This window comes from Bubalus bubalis, chromosome 6 (genome assembly GCF_019923935.1).
Source record: "Bubalus bubalis isolate 160015118507 breed Murrah chromosome 6, NDDB_SH_1, whole genome shotgun sequence".
In the NCBI taxonomy this organism is placed as follows: Eukaryota; Metazoa; Chordata; class Mammalia; order Artiodactyla; family Bovidae; genus Bubalus; species Bubalus bubalis.
The window spans coordinates 94,141,785-94,158,751 of record NC_059162.1 but is presented as its reverse complement, the minus strand read 5'-3'; the positions used below and the strand labels follow the sequence as shown (position 1 = coordinate 94,158,751).

General features: G+C 36.5%; 1 protein-coding gene and 1 non-coding gene across 5 annotated transcripts in view; both read right to left on the bottom strand.

Annotated features, from left to right (window-relative positions):
• Positions 1-16,967, bottom strand: part of NRDC (nardilysin convertase) — a 95,819-nt gene that overhangs the window by 46,869 nt on the left and 31,983 nt on the right. For all 4 annotated transcript variants that reach the window (XM_006043743.4, XM_044945024.2, XM_006043744.4 and 1 more), the window contains 3 exons: positions 8,379-8,452; positions 2,911-3,006; positions 1,873-1,995 (listed from right to left, as the gene is read on the bottom strand). In XM_006043743.4, coding sequence (XP_006043805.2) covers positions 1,873-1,995; positions 2,911-3,006; positions 8,379-8,452 — 293 coding nt within the window. The remainder of the gene's footprint in view (positions 1-1,872; positions 1,996-2,910; positions 3,007-8,378; positions 8,453-16,967) is intronic.
• TRNAY-GUA lies at positions 16,101-16,173 on the bottom strand. The gene has a single exon. It is a non-coding gene; the product is annotated as a tRNA-Tyr (tRNA).

The following is a 16,967-nucleotide window of genomic DNA, read 5'->3' as shown; positions in this document are numbered from 1 at the left end:
CAAAAAGTGATGCCCCAGGATATATAAAACAAAATGCAAATCAGTAATCAAGTTCTGAATTTACTCCATACTATTTATATTGATATTTAACTTGTAAATGATACAATAAATGCTGACACTCCAAACTGACTCTAGATTGGACAAAGTTCTCTTATCGAATATGTGGGACTTATTTTAGAAATTTGCAAGAAGCATTAATATATTTGCTATCACTGAAGAAAAGAATGCAAAAGAATCAATACCCAGTTGAAAAAAAAATGCATGTTCATGACAGATTTGGAAACAAAAATTAGTTTTAAATTGCAAATTAACATTACACAGTAAATATAGAATTGCCTATTTTAATAAATGTTGTAAAAGGAAATGAGATGCACATTTGCAGTCTAAATGCCATACCTTATGTTCATGTCAACTTTAGTGGACTAATTTTGATTCTAAATATAAAAATGTTTTATAATTAAGTGCCAAGTCAGCTCTGATCTTAATTTTGACAATGAGAGAGCAAAATTTTATAAAATGGAGAATTACATTAGGGTGAGAAAATTTGTTTTTCAAAAAGAAATATACAAACTGAGGTTTATCAAATGTGTATCAAATATACAAATATGAGGTATATCAAAATGTATAGTTCAGCAAATGACTGACTTTGAAAATCAACCTAAGGAGAATAAAATATAAAGAAAACAAAAGAAAGATACTATGATTTCTTTAATGAGAAAAGTTGATACAACATTATCTTCACTAAAGATAAAAGAAGTGAAAGTGTAGAGGTACTGACCAATATTTTTACATTTAAGATACTTCTGCTAGCATCACCATGATAGGCTTCAATTAATCATGCCATTTTATTGGACCCTATGTAATGATGAAAAGACAAACACTGTGGAAACAGATGGGGAAACAGTGGAAACAGTGTCAGACTTTATTTTTCTGGGCTCCAAAATCACTGCAAATGGTGACTGCAGCCATGAAATTAAAAGACGCTTACTCCTTGGAAGGAAAGTTATGACCAACCTAGAGAGCATATTCAAAAGCAGAGACATTACTTTGCCAACAAAGGTCCGTTCTAGTCAAGGCTATGGTTTTTCCTGTGGTCATGTATGGATGTGAGAGTTGGACTGTGAAGAAGGCTGAGCGCTGAAGAATTGATGCTTTTGAACTGTGGTGTTGGAGAAGACTCTTGAGAGTCCCTTGGACTGCAAGGAGATCCAACCAGTCCATTCTGAAGGAGATCAGCCCTGGGATTTCTTTGGAAGGAATGATGCTAAAGCTGAAAGTCCAGTACTTTGGCCACCTCATGCGAAGAGTTGACTCATTGGAAAAGACTCTGATGCTGGGAGGGATTGGGGGCAGGAGGAGAAGGGGACGACAGAGGATGAGATGGCTGGATGGCGTCACTGACTCGATGGACGTGAGTCTGAGTGAACTCCGGGAGTTGGTGCTGGACAGGGAGGCCTGGCGTGCTGCAATTCGTGGGGTCACAAAGAGTCGGACACGACTGAGCGACTGATCTGATCTGATCTGTGCCCTCTAAGAGTTTATGATTAACACAAATTAAATGCAAAAGCAGAGATGATAAAGGCAGCAGCCAAATGTTGCTCAAAAGACCAATTCACAATCTATTAGTACATTAATACACTAACACTAGCCAAGAGATAAGACTTATGTCTATAGGAGAAAAACATTTGCCTGAGAATCAGATGATCTTGTGTGTCCCTGAGCTTTGCCTCTTCAAATTCTGATTTCCTTTAGTTCATATTAGGATCAACCACTAAAGTAAGTTAACAGTGCACAGTAACACTGATATGACAGACAAGTCCTAAAAAAGCACTACTTTCAAGTAATTCTAAGGGCCATAGTAGACAATATTACCTTTGGATTGAACCACTAAAGTCATGTAATGAGCAGAATAATAACGCAGCCAGAATTCTCTCAATCTAGCATGTGTATCAGTATTATTTCTTTTGGGCTCATGTTTGAGAGTTTCAGCATTTCCTATAAAAAAATGAAAAAGATTATAGATATGATTAAGTTTACTGTATTAAAAGTCTCTACACTGACAGTGCATCCTCTGCTACTATATACAACTAAGGAAATAACCCAGGTGACTCAAAATACTGAAACAGTTTATCAAAATAAGACAAAAATTCACAAGAAACAATTTCAAGGTTTATTTTAACACATAAGGAATTAATCTCTAGTTAGCAATACCGCAACAACAGTATTTGCCTTATGCTTCCTTTCTTAATAATTAGTCTATTAGGTTTTATCTATGAATTATTTTAGTAATATTCTGCATAATTCTTAAATATAAACCACATACAGCCAGGATGCCATATAGAGTATACAACTGTACAAACAAGCAAACAAGCAAATCATCCTTTGAATGATTGGTCTAAATGCCATTAGGCCAACTCATTCCAGATTCTACTCTGTAGTCAAGTGGATTAATATAAGGCTATAATAACTGAATTCTAACACTAAGAAACAGCCATTATGAAAAACAGACACCATTTAAACAGTTTACCAATTAAACAAAATTAGGTCACAGCTCAAAAACTACTAGAGAAATCACTGCTCAATCTCTGTTGATAAAGGCAAATTCAGGTTGGGGTAGAGCACATATTTTATAACACACTTTTATAAATTCACACTGTGGTAGTAGAGCATCTGGTACCCAAAAAACATTTTCTAAATAAATAGTAGGTGCTATTCCTCATACATCCAACATTAGGGAACCAAAACATAGGCATACTTAACTGCTTTCTATTTGAAAAGCTACCTACCTACCTACCCCAAAATGTAAAAAGTACCTAACTACCTTACCTTTTCATTATTTATAAACCCTTCATGTTCTCAATCTTTCTTTACTAGAAAATATGAAACACGATGAAATATTTAGTCTCTTACCCCAAAAAAATTTCCCCATAGGATGTCCAGGTCTAGCAAGGCTTCCAAACAACATTTCCTTTCTGTTTGCATCAGAGGGTCTTGCAAGCTGATATTCTGTCAATTTTAAAGAAATATTTTTAATAAAATGAAATTCAGTATCTTGATTTACTATCTGGAAATTCAGGCTTAAACAACTGAAAGTAAGGAAGTAACAAAAATTAATTTTATGAATCATGTATAGTAAGACTGAAGTGGGAAATTCAATGATCTAGGACAAGTTCTATGACTTAATATATTCTGTAATTTTGGGTAGTCAATTCACCTTTCTAGAGATTTTCCTTTATTTTCAAATGAAACAGGTAGTTAATGACCTGAAAGTTTCAAGTCTAGAATATGAGAACCAAAATATTGCCTGCCAATCAGTAAACAAAGGATGTTACAGTCATCAAGCCATCACATTACAGCCGCAGGGACAGCGTGCCCTAAGGAAACTCAGCATGAGAAAACACAGGATACTGGCCCCAGATAGCTGAGATGCTATCAAAGGAATGATTTCAGTGAGTCCAGACTCTTGCATCTTCCCATACATAGAAAAGCACTAAATTCCTTACCTTGAGATATCTCATTTTCTTTTATTAACAGTAATCTTTTGATGTTCCAACTACCTGGTCTCCTGTTGCAAAAAACTCCTATATATCCTGGCTCCCTGATCCCCCTTGCCACTTTGGAACAGTTTTCTCAACATTATCTGAGATGCTGCGTCCCAGGCTTGAAGTCCTCAGAGAACCCGTCAAGTAAAACATAACTCTCAACTTTTAGGCTGTGCATTTTTATTCAGTCAACAGAGGCTATGTCCAAGATTTTATCAATGAAGGTGCTAATAAAATGTTAAATCAAATTCCTTATTATCTGAGAACTTTGCCATATATATTATTTAAATTTCCTCCAAAGCCAACTATGTAGGTAATAAAGTACTAATGGTTAAAAACAATCACTTTGAAGCCAGAAATATCTTGGCTAGAATCCAAGTTCTGCAATTACTAAGCTGCATAACATTGAGGAAGTTATCTAACTTCCTAGATTCTATTTTTCGTCTAGAGTATGGAGTTACTAGTACCAAGCTCATAGGATTTTTCAAAATAAGAATTAAATAAGATACATTCCTACACTGAACATCTACTATGCACCAGGTACTACTAAACTAGTTGCTGGAGGTAGAAAGTTCAGAATCAAAGCAGAGTCAAGATATAAGGCTGAAGAGATAAGGAAGAAACAATTTTTGAAAGAGCCCTTCTAAGCCTCAGTTTCACTGCATGTCAAGTAAGGATAATGGAGGTAATAATCATAATAAGCTCAATAAATATTAGCTATTATTACTTATAGGAATAATGGTAAGACATTACCAGTGTTTAATAAGGAGAGTAACATTATTATTATCATAGATCTAGACTTCAGTAAGTTCATTCTGGTTGTAAAAGTAAAGACAGGAAAACTGATGAGGAGCCACCACTGTTATACTTGGAAAGAGAGCGGAAACCAAAGTGGTGACAGAAGGGAAGGAAAGTAGTAGAAACATATATGAAATAACATACTTCAGTTACAAGTCATGAAGTCTAAATCAAAGGTGAGACAGTAAAAAAAAATATAATTTCCATATCTAGAAAGCATACATAGTAAAAAGTATATATACATAGCTTCAATAGAGCAAATTTTTAAAATCTCTGTAAAAACATGAAGATATGGTGGCTATAACACAGAAGAAACAATTCCATTATTAAAGTGTGAAAGACTGAACAATGGCCCCCAAAGATGGCCGTATCTTAATCTCCAAAACCTCTGAATGTGTTACCTTATATGGTAAAAGGAACTTTGCACTGTGATTAAATTAATGATCTTGCGAAGAGACTCTACGGGATTATCTGGGTGGTCCCAATGTAATCAGAGGGTCCTTAAAAGACAGAGGTAAGAGGATCAAGGTCAGAAGATGTTAAGACAAAAGCAGGGTCAGATAGCAAAGGAGATTCCACACCAATGGCTCTTAAGATAATGAAAGGAGCCACAGTCTAGAAAAGTAGGTGGTATCTAGAAGGTAGAAAAGCAAACAGATTCTCCCTTGGGGCCACCAACAGAAATGCAGTCCTGAGGAAATATTTTAGATTTCTGACCTTCAAAAGTTTAAGAAAATAAATCTGTTATTTTAAGCTTTCTGGTAATTTATTACAGCAGCAACAGGAAACCATAACAGAGTAGACATATAAACATATCTACAAAAAGTAATTTAGAATTCCCCTACAACTGATAAAAATAGAGTATAAATACTGAACACTTAAAGAACACACTCAACCACTTGATTATATTAAAAAAAGTTTTGGTCATATCCCCAATCTCAATTACTAAGGTACAATATGTAGGCAATTACACATGATTATGTAGAGTATGAATAATCGTTAAAATAAAGAGCTAATCATTAAGAATAATATTTTCTCTACAATCTTATTTTAGCAATAAGTCAATCTGATTTTAAGATCTATCCTGTGTACATTTGTGGCTTCTGTGATTAAATGTATTCAAGAAAATTATAAAACAATGAACAGACCTATCTGCATTGTGCAAACAAATTCTTATAAATTTATGTGTATAACCACTCCATTGAAAGATCAGACCAAAAACAGACTGTCAATGCAGGGCATGGTAATGAAGGTACAAGAAGTGATAAATTTAAAACCTAGCAAAGAATCTCTTCCATAAGCAGGAGGAGAAGGAAAAGGAAAATGAAAAGATGAATCTACCATGACAGTTGAATTTCAACTCCTCTCACACTGAATGGGTCATTAAAGCATACAGGCAGCTAAAAACATGCAAATGAGGTAAGAATGATAGAATAAAGATTATTACATCTGAATAAAAGAAAATAACATTCAATTGTGAAGCTTTCAAAAGTGCTTAATAGACCTCATTATTTCTAGATACTGATTCTGAAAAAAGAAAGGCTAAGATATGTGACTACAATACTGACTTAGAACTAGCCTAGAGCTGTTAACACTTAATGGCCTGCATACGATATGTAACATGTGACACTATTCAATTATAAATGTTTTGTGGCTTTAGCCAAGATAAATTTATGCTGTGTTCATATTAAGTATCAGTATCTACCAATGTGTAAATACTGAGTCCCCAAATGTTCGTATGTTCAATGTTCATAGACCCTAAACTTAAGCTCATCTTAAATTTTCTGATGTATTATAAATACAAATAAGAGAATAATATATCATTAACAATATGCTAAAAAACAACTACTTAATGAATACTAGTTTGTTACACCAAAATTTAGACCTCTCCCATCTCCTTGCATATAAGGCATGCTCAGTCACTTCAGTTGTGTCCGACTCTCTATGACCTCATGGACCACGGACCGCCAGGCTTCTCTGTCCATGGGATTCTCCAGGCAAAAATACTGGAGTGGCTTGCCATGCGCTCCTCCAAGGGATCATGCCAACCCATGGATCAAACCTGCATCTCCTGCACTGCAGGTGGGCTCTTTATCGCTGAGCCACTGGGGAAGCCCCTTTCATCTCCCTAATCTCAAGTAAATCCTTAATACTTAGAAGGTTAAGTAACTAATGATATATACCTAGCTATTTGTATCGGATTACAAATTGAAACCTAGGTCTCCTATCATCAGAAACAAAAAAAACAGAGCCTTTAGCCTAAATTCATTTTAAACCAAAACTACTTATTGTGAGTGTGTGAGTACATATCATATAACACATATTCAAAATATAATATATTCTGAATTAAACTTATAAAATTAAATCAGATGTTTAATCTTTTTTGGGGGGGCCTTACCACACAACTAGCAAACTTAGTCTGCCAACCAAAGATTGAGCCCAGGCTCTAGCAGTACAATTTCTGAGTCCTATCATTGGACCATCAGGGTCCTTTTAACCTTTTAAATGGCAATTTCAACCTACTCTTGAAACTATACAAATAAAAACACACTTGAAAGAATTAAAGACACAGAATATAGTTCCTAGGTTCCCAAAAGCAGGGAAAGCTTTTAGAGTTTTCCTTGTTTATTTTAGTTTTCATACATTCAACAAAGTTATCTGGGCCTATGAAAAAAGTTGTGGGTAAGTAAATAACAAAAATGAAGAAAATAAATCTTTGATTATAAGAAGCTACTACAACTAGAAGGAATCTAACTCCATTCTACCCTCTTTTACTAATAAATTGAGGGCCACAATTAGTGACATTTCTATAAGTAAAACACAGTTTGCTGGCTTGAAACAAATAGTTCTTTCCAGTCATCTGCAGTTTATTTTGCCTAGTGAAGGCTCCTGCTGCTGCTGCCAAATTGCTTCAGTCGTGTCCCACCCTGTGCGACCCCACAGACGGCAGCCCACCAGGCTCCCCCATCCCTGGGATTCTCCAGGCAAGGACACTGGAGTGGGTTGCCATGTCCTTCTCCAATGCATGAAAGTGAAACGTGAAAGTGAAGTCACTCAGTCGTGTCCGACTCTTAGCGACCCCATGGACTGCAGCCTACCAGGCTCCTCTGTCCATGGGATTTTCCAGGCAAGAGGACTGGAGTGGGGTGCCACTGCCTTCTCCGCTTGAAGGCAGTAAATGATTATCAGAAATAGATACACAATCAAACCAAAGGGAAAATGTTACAAAAGGAAGAACTAGTACAAAGACCTGGCCTCTTCAGTCATGCAAGCCAAGCCTAACCTATATGAACTGGAAGTCCCCCGCAGTGTACTATTACGTGTTTCTAATGCTAAAATAAGGAAGCAAAAAAATAAATAAATAAATAAAATAAAATAAGGAAGCAGGGTTAATCTGCAGTGATATTATTTATTGATACCCTGTAACTGAGGGATATCTGTAGCACAGTTCTCTAATGAATCCTCACCCTATACAGACACACAGTTTTCCTTATGGTCTTCAATCTTGAAAACACAAAGATAAGAAAGACCATCAAAAAGTAAAATTAAAAGGTTTCCTGCTCAGGAGTTTAGTTTCTTCATCTATAAACATATCAAAATTATTTTCAGAACTACAGAAGCTAAAACCACAAAGTAACAGAAGTTACTGACACACAGAGGTAACAAAAAATAAGCTATTTTAATATCAGGATGGTGCATAAGGTAAAGCCTCAGAGGAAATATTTCTTCATGCAAAAAGAGTATGTGAACTTCTAAAGTTTGAATACCCAGTATTAGTCTTAAGAATTAAGAATTACGGTTAAGAGGTCAGTCACTGTGGTTAAACCCTCAAAAAACGCAAAGGCTGAAAAATCAAAAATCCACAATCCTTTGATTTATTTCAAATCTATACTGAATAGACATTTAATGGCTTCAGTAATAAACATGACATTTCTATTTTAATTTAGCCCTTTATGACATAAAGAGTGATAAAGGATGATAAATGTGCTAAATAACTAGATCAATGAAGGAATAAGCAGTAAAACATAAAGTACTTACCACTATCAACAGCTTCAACTTCTCGGTCAATTGCATCTCTGATCATTAGTGGATGGATGAAAAACTGGGCCCATCTTAAGACAAAAAAAAAAAAAAAAACCTGTCTGGTAAAAGCTTTTCACTAGTCAACATCTATTTTTTTAAAGTAAGAAACTTTACTAAGTTGGAGATTTAGTTCATTATCGTGCGTATAAAACCTAAACAATTTACAGCATTTCTAGATTTTGAGGTCTACAAACCACTTTTTCTCTATTATGAAATATAATACCCATTACAGAAAAATACATAAAACATGAGCATACAGACTATAAGGCAAATACCAAAGTGGCAACTACTCAGTTCAAGAAATAGAACACTGTCAAAACTCTAGAAGCACCCAGCACCCATCTCAGAAGTAATATCATAGATGTTACAGTAATCACTTCTCTGCTTTTCTTGGTAGTTTTAACACATATACATGTATTTCTAGACTGGTGTTTCTTGATTTTTTTTTTTCCCCATTATCAACCCTAAGGAGCCTTTTCAGAAATCTTATTCCAATCACTACCCTATGAAATTTAAGCACACATATAAAGCCTGTTTACATACTGTATGTGTACCTGATTTCATAAGTAAAAAGTATCTTGAGGACTCCTCTTTTTTAACTTTTTAAGTTAAAATATTAAAGGTTATTCGTATTTCACTTAATTGTGTAACTGTATTTGTAAACTTTAACATATTTCTTATGTAGGTTGTGGTACATCAAATTACATATGCAAAATATCCATTTAAATAATAACAGGAATACAAGCAAGTTTTTTAAAAATTACTATTTATTTTTCCAGCAAGACGTTAAAAAAATTAATTTCCTACAATATTTAATAAACTTTGAACTTCTGCTTGCTCTGAGAAGAAACTTTTAACTTAATTAGCTACTAGTACTCATTAAGGGAGAAGGCAATGGCACCCCACTCTAGTACTCTTGCCTGGAAAATCCCATGGACGGAGGAGCCTGGTAGGCTGCAGTCCATGAGGTCGCTAAGAGTCGGACACGACTGAGCTACTTCACTTTCACTTTTCACTTTCATGCATTGGAGAAGGAAATGGCAACCCACTCCAGTGTTCTTGCCTGGAAAATCCCAGGGGTGGGGGAGCCTGGTGGGCTGCCGTCTATGGGTCGCACAGAGTCATACACGACTGAAGCAACTTAGCAGCAGCAGCAGCAGCAGCAATAGCAGCAGTAGCAGTACTCATTAAAATATTACTGACATTTTTTTCTTTTCAGTACTTGTTATAATGATGAGCTAAATAATTTTTATTGAATTAAATAATAAAACAGAATATTATATTTAATTCTAAAAATCAAAGTCACACACAAAAGGAGAGGGTCAAACATAAACAACATCCACAAGGCAGCTAATGACAACCAACTGACACACGCAGACTACCTCTAGTGATGATTTCAAGATCAAACAATCATTTGAAAGTCCTCCAATCATCTATCACCACAGTTTTGCAGCCCAGACCTTGCATACGCTCTGCATCTCTTCCATGAACTCAGTGTCAGTGTAAATGGTGCTCATGTGATACTTGAGAAAATTCAGAAAGAAATTAATACTAAGTGAAGATTTTGCAGGTAGGGTTAAGCTTTGGAGGGCCACAAACCATTATAATATCAAACATTTTTTTACCTCCAAGAACCAACTTCTGCTACCAAAAGAAACAATATGAACCCTGCCAAGAATGCATGTTCTAGACAATAAAGTTTCATTTTTGAACTTCATATAAATGGATATACAGTTTATATACCCTTTACATGATTTATTTAACTCAACACTTTTAATGGTCATTCATGATGTTACACGTAACTGTGGCTGATTTATTTTCACTGCAGTAGAATATTTCACTGTATGAATTTACTCATCCATTCTACGGCTGATGGACATTTGTGCTGGTTCCGGATCTGAACCATTACAAGCAATGCTGTCAAAAACATTCTTATAAACATGTACCATAGCACATGTACACAAGTTTGTCTAAATATCTATCTAAGAAAGAACTCCTAGGTAATAGCATACGCATCATACGTTCTACATCACCAGGTCAATACCAAACCTTTCCAAAAGTGATTGTGCCAGTTTACTCTTGCATCAGAGCATTCCTCCAATCCTCTACCACCTCACCCTCACTTGGTATTGTCAGACGTTAAAATTTTCTGTAACTTTTAGAAGGATACTTAAATTTCATAATGATTTGAATTTACATTTTCCTGATAGAACATCTTATATTTTTAGTAATAATTTTAATTTCTTATTTTATAATATGCCTGTTTAAGGGCTTTTTCTATTGGGTTGTACTTTTCTTATTGATTCTAAGAGTATATATATTTAATTATCCATTGTGGCTCAGACGGTAAAACGTCTGCCTACAATGCAGGAGACCTGGGTTCGATTCCTGGGTCAGGAAGATCCCCTGGAGAAGGAAATGGCTACCTGCTCCAGTACTCTTGCCTGGAAAATCCCATGGATGGAGGATCCTGGTAGGCTGCAGTTCATGGAGTCGCAAAGAGTCGGACACAACTGAGCAACTTCACTTCACTTATATAGTATGTAACAGCATATATAATCATGTGTAAACATATGTAATCTAATAATTAAAACTCAATGGTAGTTATTCTAAATATAAGTCCTTTGTTAGTTACATGTGTTACAAATATATTCTTCCACTTTATACTTGCTTTTTTCACTCTCTTTACGTTACCATTACATGAACCCAATGTACTATCATCTCTCCTTTTTGTTTTTCCATCTTGATAACCCTTATCTAAGGTTAAAGTCACACTTTTCCATAAAAATTTTAATGGCACTTTTCACTTTTGGTCTATAATCCACATAGAATTGATTTTTTTGTGTATGTTTTGAGATAGGGAGTCAATTTTGGTTTTGCCATTATACTGTCTTGGTATCATTTTTTTTTAAGCCCTTGACCACTGCTTCATAATGTTCCTATCAAAAATCAAGTGTCCACATATGTGTTGGTCTATTTCCATTCCAAGAAACATTCTGTTCCACCATCTCTTTGTCTAGCAAAACAAATCTTAATATCCAGTAGGTCAAATTCTACGACCTTGTTATTTTTCCAATTCAAAAGTATCCTGGCTATACTTAGCTCTCTGTATTTCTTTATAAATCTTAGTTAGATTGTCTATTTAAGACTAAGTAAATCTTCTAAGATTATGGTTGTGATATCATAATCACATATGAATCATTCATATAAGATGATGCCATCTACAAGTAGTTTTACTATTTTCCCAATCAGCATGCCTTCTTTTTTGTGTCTAATTGTTCTAGCTGAAACCTCCACTACAATGTCAAATAGAGGTGGACAGAGCTGATGTCTTGATCTTCATATTTGGGAAAATGTTTTCAATCTTCCACCATTAAAAATGATGTAAGTTGTGGGTTATTAATAGATACACTTTATAAAGTTGAGGAAGTCCCCTTTTCAGTTCAGTTCACTTCAGTCGCTCAGTCGAGTGCAACTCTTTGTGACCCCATGAATCGCAGCACACCAGGCCTCCCTGTCCAGCACCAACTCCTGGAGTTCACTCAGACTCACGTCCATCGAGTCAGTGACGCCATCCAGCCATCTCATCCTCTGTCGTCCCCTTCTCCTCCTGCCCCCAATCCCTCCCAGCATCAGAGTCTTTTCTAATGAGTCAACTCTTCGCATGAGGTGGCCAAAGTACTGGACTTTCAGCTTTAGCATCATTCCTTCCAAAGAAATCCCGGGGCTGATCTCTTTAAGAATGGACTGGTTGGATCTCTTTGCAGTCCAAGGGACTCTCATAGTCTTCTCCAACACCACAGTTCAAAAGCATCAATTCTTCGGCGCTCAGCTTTCTTCACAGTCCAACTCTCCTATCCATACATGACCACTGGAAAAACCATAGCCTTGACTAGATGGACCTTTGTTGGCAAAGTAATGTCTCTGCTTTTGAATATGCTCTCTAGGTTGGTCATAACTTTCCTTCCAAGGAGTAAGCGTCTTTTAATTTCATGGCTGCAGTCACCATCTGCAGTGATTTTGGAGCCCAGAAAAATAAAGTCTGACACTGTTTCCACTGTTTCCCCATCTATTTCCCATGAAGTGATGGGACCGGAGGCCATGATCTTCATTTTCTGAAGCCAACTTTTTCACTCTCCACTTTCACTTTCATCAAGAGGCTTTTGAGTTCCTTTTCACTTTCTGCTGTAAGGGTGGTGCCACCTGCATATCTGAGGTTATTGATATTTCTCCAGGCAATCTTGATTCCAGCTTGTGTTTCTTCCAGTCCAGCGTTTCTCATGATGTACTCTGCATAGAAGTTAAATAAGCAGGGTGACAATATACAGCCTTGACATACTCCTTTTCCTATTTGGAGCCAGTCTGTTGTTCCATGTCCAGTTCTAACTGTAGCTTCCTGACCTGCATACAAATTTCTCAAGAGGCAGGTCAGGTGGTCTGGTATTCTCATCTCTTTCAGAATTTTCCACAGTTTATTGTGATCCACACAGTCAAAGGCTTTGGCATAGTCAATAAAGCAGAAATAGATGTTTTTCTGGAACTCTCTTGCTTTTTCCATGATCCAGCGGATGTTGGCAATTTGATCTCTGGTTCCTCTGCCTTTTCTAAAACCAGCTTGAACATCAGGAAGTTCACGGTTCACATATTGCTGAAGACTGGCTTGGAGAATTTTGAGCATTACTTTACTAGCGTGTGAGATGCGTGCAATCATGCGGTAGTTTGAACATTCTTTGGCATTGCCTTTCTTTGGGATTGGAATGAAAACTGACCTTTTCCAGTCCTGTGGCCACTGCTGAGTTTTCCAAATTTGCTGGCATGTTGAGTGCAGCACTTTCACAGCATCATCTTTCAGGATTTGGAATAGCTCAACTGGAATGCCATCACCTCCACTAGCTTTGTTCGTAGTGATGCTTTCTAAGGCCCACTTGACTTCACATTCCAGGATATCTGGCTCTAGGTGAATGATCACATCATTATGATTATCTGGGTCGTGAAGGTCTTTTTTGTACAGTTCTTCTGTGTATTCTTGCCATCTCTTCTTAATATCTTCTGCTTCTGTTAGGTGCATACCATTTCTGTCCTTTATCGAGCCCATCTTTGCATGAAATGTTCCCTTGGTATCTCTAATTTTCTTCAAGAGATCTCTAGTCTTTCCCATTCTGTTGTTTTCCTCTATTTCTTTGCACTGATCGCTGAGGAAGCCTTTCTTATCTCTTCTTGCTATTCTTTGGAACTCTGCATCTGACAGAATGTGGTCCACTGGAGATGGGAATGGCAAAGCACTTCAGTATTCTTGCCTTGAGAACCCCATGAACAGTATGAAAAGGCAAAATGAGAGGATACTGAAAGAGGAACTCCCCAGTCAGTAGGTGCCCAATATGCTACTCGAGATCAGTGGAGAAATAACTCCAGAAAGAATGAAGGGATGGAGTCAAAGCAAAAACAATACCCAGCTGTGGATGTGACTGGTGATAGAAGCAAGGTCCGATGCTGTAAAAAGCAATATTGCATAGGAACCTGGAATGTCAGGTCCATGAATCAAGGCAAATTAGAAGTGGTCAAACAAGAGATGGCAAGAGTGAATGTCGACATTCTAGGAATCAGCAAACTCAAATGGACTGGAATGGGTGAATTTAACTCAGATGACCATTATATCTATTACTGCAGGCAGGAATCCCTCAGAAGAAATGGAGTAGCCATCACGGTCAACAAAAGAGTCCAAAATGCAGTACTTGGATGCAATCTCAAATACGACAGAATGATCTTTGTTCGTTTCCAAGGCAAACCATTCAATATCACAGTAATCCAAGTCTATGCCCCAACCAGTAACGCTGAAGAAGCTGAAGTTGAACGGTTCTATGAAGACCTACAAGACCTTTTAGAACTAACACCCAAAAAAGATGTCCTTTTCATTATAGGGGACTGGAATGCAAAAGTAGGAAGTCAAGAAACACCTTGAGTAACAGGCAAATTTGGCCTTAGAATACGGAATGAAGCAGGGCAAAGACTAATAGAGTTTTGCCAAGAAAATGCACTGGTCATAACAAACACCCTCTTCCAACAACACAAGAGAAGACTCTACACATGGACATCACCAGATGGTCAACACCGAAACCAGATTCATTATATTCTTTGCAGCCAAAGATGGAGAAGCTCTATACAGTGAGCAAAAACAAGACTGGGAGCTGACTGTGGCTCAGATCATGAACTCCTTATTGCCAAATTCAGACTTAAATTGAAGAAAGTAGGGAAAACCACTAGACCATTCAGGTATGACCTAAATCAAATCCCTTATGATTATACAGTGGAAGTGAGAAATAGATTTAAGGGCCTAGATCTGATAGATAGAGTGCCTGATGAACTATGGAATGAGGTTTGTGACACTGTACAGGAGACAGGGATCAAGACCATCGCCATGGAAAAGAAATGCAAAAAAGCAAAATGGCTGTCTGGGGAGGGCTTACAGATAGCTGTGAAAAGAAGAGAAGCAAAAAGCAAAGTTCCCTTTTATTCATGGTTTATTACATGTTTTATCATGAAAGGGTGCTGAATTCAATTAAATGCCTTTTCTGTTTATACTGAAATAATTTTTGAAATGTGTTTGTCCTTCTATTAAATTGGCATATTATGTTGATTGGTTTTTGTATGGTGAACTACCCTTGCAGTTCTGGAATAAATCCCACCTGAATGGTGCATAATCCTTTTTATATGTTGTTGATTCAGTTTTGTAGTATTTTGTTGAAGATTTTTGCATCTATATTCTACTACTTGGAGAAGGAAATGGCAACCCACTCCAGTACTCTTGCCTGGAAAATACCATGGATGGAGGAGCCTGGTAGGCTACAGTCCATGGGGTCGCAGAGTCAGACATGACTGAGTGACTTCACTTTCTTTCTTTCTATAGTTCCTTTTGAAGAAGGAAATGGCACCCACTCCAGTGTTCTTGCCTGGAGAATCTCATGGACGGAGGGGCCTGGTGGACTACGGTCTATGAGGTTGCAAAGAGTCGGACACGACTAAGCAACTAACACACACACACATTCTACTACTGGTGTGTAGTTTTCTTGTACAATCATTGTCTAGTTTTAATATCAGAGCAATACTAGCTTCATAGAATGACTTAGAAGTGTCCCTCTTCTATATTTCGGAAGAGTTTATGAAGCCTTAGTTTTAACCCTTTAAATGTTTGGTAGAATTCACCAGTAAAGTCATATGGACCTATACTCTTCTTTTGGTAAGTTCTTGATTACTAATCCCATCTCTCATGATAGGTCTATTCAGATTTTCTGTGTTGAGTCAGTTTCAATAGCTTTGCACCTTTCTACAAATTTGTCCATTTCATCTTGGCTATCTACTTGTTGGCATACAATAGTTCACAACTGTATTATAATTTTAAAATTTTGGTTAATATAATACTAATGTCCACTCTTTCATTTCTTTTTCTTGGTCAGTTTAGCTGAAGGTTTGTCAATTTTGTTCACCTTTTCAAATAACCAAATTCTGATTTTGTTTACTTTCTATAGTTTTTCTATTCCCTATTTCATTTATTTCCACTCAAATATTTATTACGTCCTTCCTTCTGCTTACCTGGGTTTAGATTGCTCTTCTTTGCCTTGCTAATTAAGATGCAAGTTTAGGTTCATTTGAGATCTTACTTTCATAATGGAGGGGTTCGATCTTCCTGACCCAGGGATCAAACCTGGGTCTCCTGCATTACAGGCAGACGCTTTACCGTCTGAGCCACCAGGGAAGCCATGGAGGGGCTTACAGCTATAAATTTCCCTCTGATGCATCTAAATTTCCCTTTTGATGCATCTCATAATTTTTTGTATGTTTTTTTCATTTTCACTAGTGTCTAAGTATTTTTTAATTCCCCTTGTGATTTCTTTTTTGATCCACTGATTATTTAATGGTAGGCTGTTAAATTTCTACAGATTCGTGAAATTCCCTAAATTTCCTTGTTACTATTGATTACTAATTCCATTCCATTCCACCTAGAGAACATACTCTGTATAATTTCATTCTTTCAAATATACTGGAAATAAATTTGTTTTATGACCTAATATATCAATGCTGGAGAAAAATACATGCAGTACTTGAGAAGAATGTGTATTTTGCTGATTTGGGGTGAAGTGCTCTGTTAAAGTTTACATGCTTGTTCATGTCTTCTATTTCTTGTTGATCTACCCAGTTGTTCTATGCCTTATTGAAAGTAGAATATTTACATTTGCAATTATTATTACTGAATTGTGTGTTTCTGCCTTCAATGCTGTCGGTTTTTGCTTTATGTTTTTTGAGGTTCCTTTGAAAGATGAACATGTGTTTATAACTGTTACACCTTCTGAAGAACTGACCCTTATATCATTATAAAATTCCCTTGTCTCCAGTAACAAGTTTCATCTTAAAGTCTATTTTGTCTGATATTAGTTCAGCCACTATAGTTCCCTTTTAATCACTATGTGTATATACTTTTTCATCCTTTTATTGCCAATCTATTGGTGTATATTTAAGGCTTCCCTGGTGGCCCAGTGATAAAGAACTTGC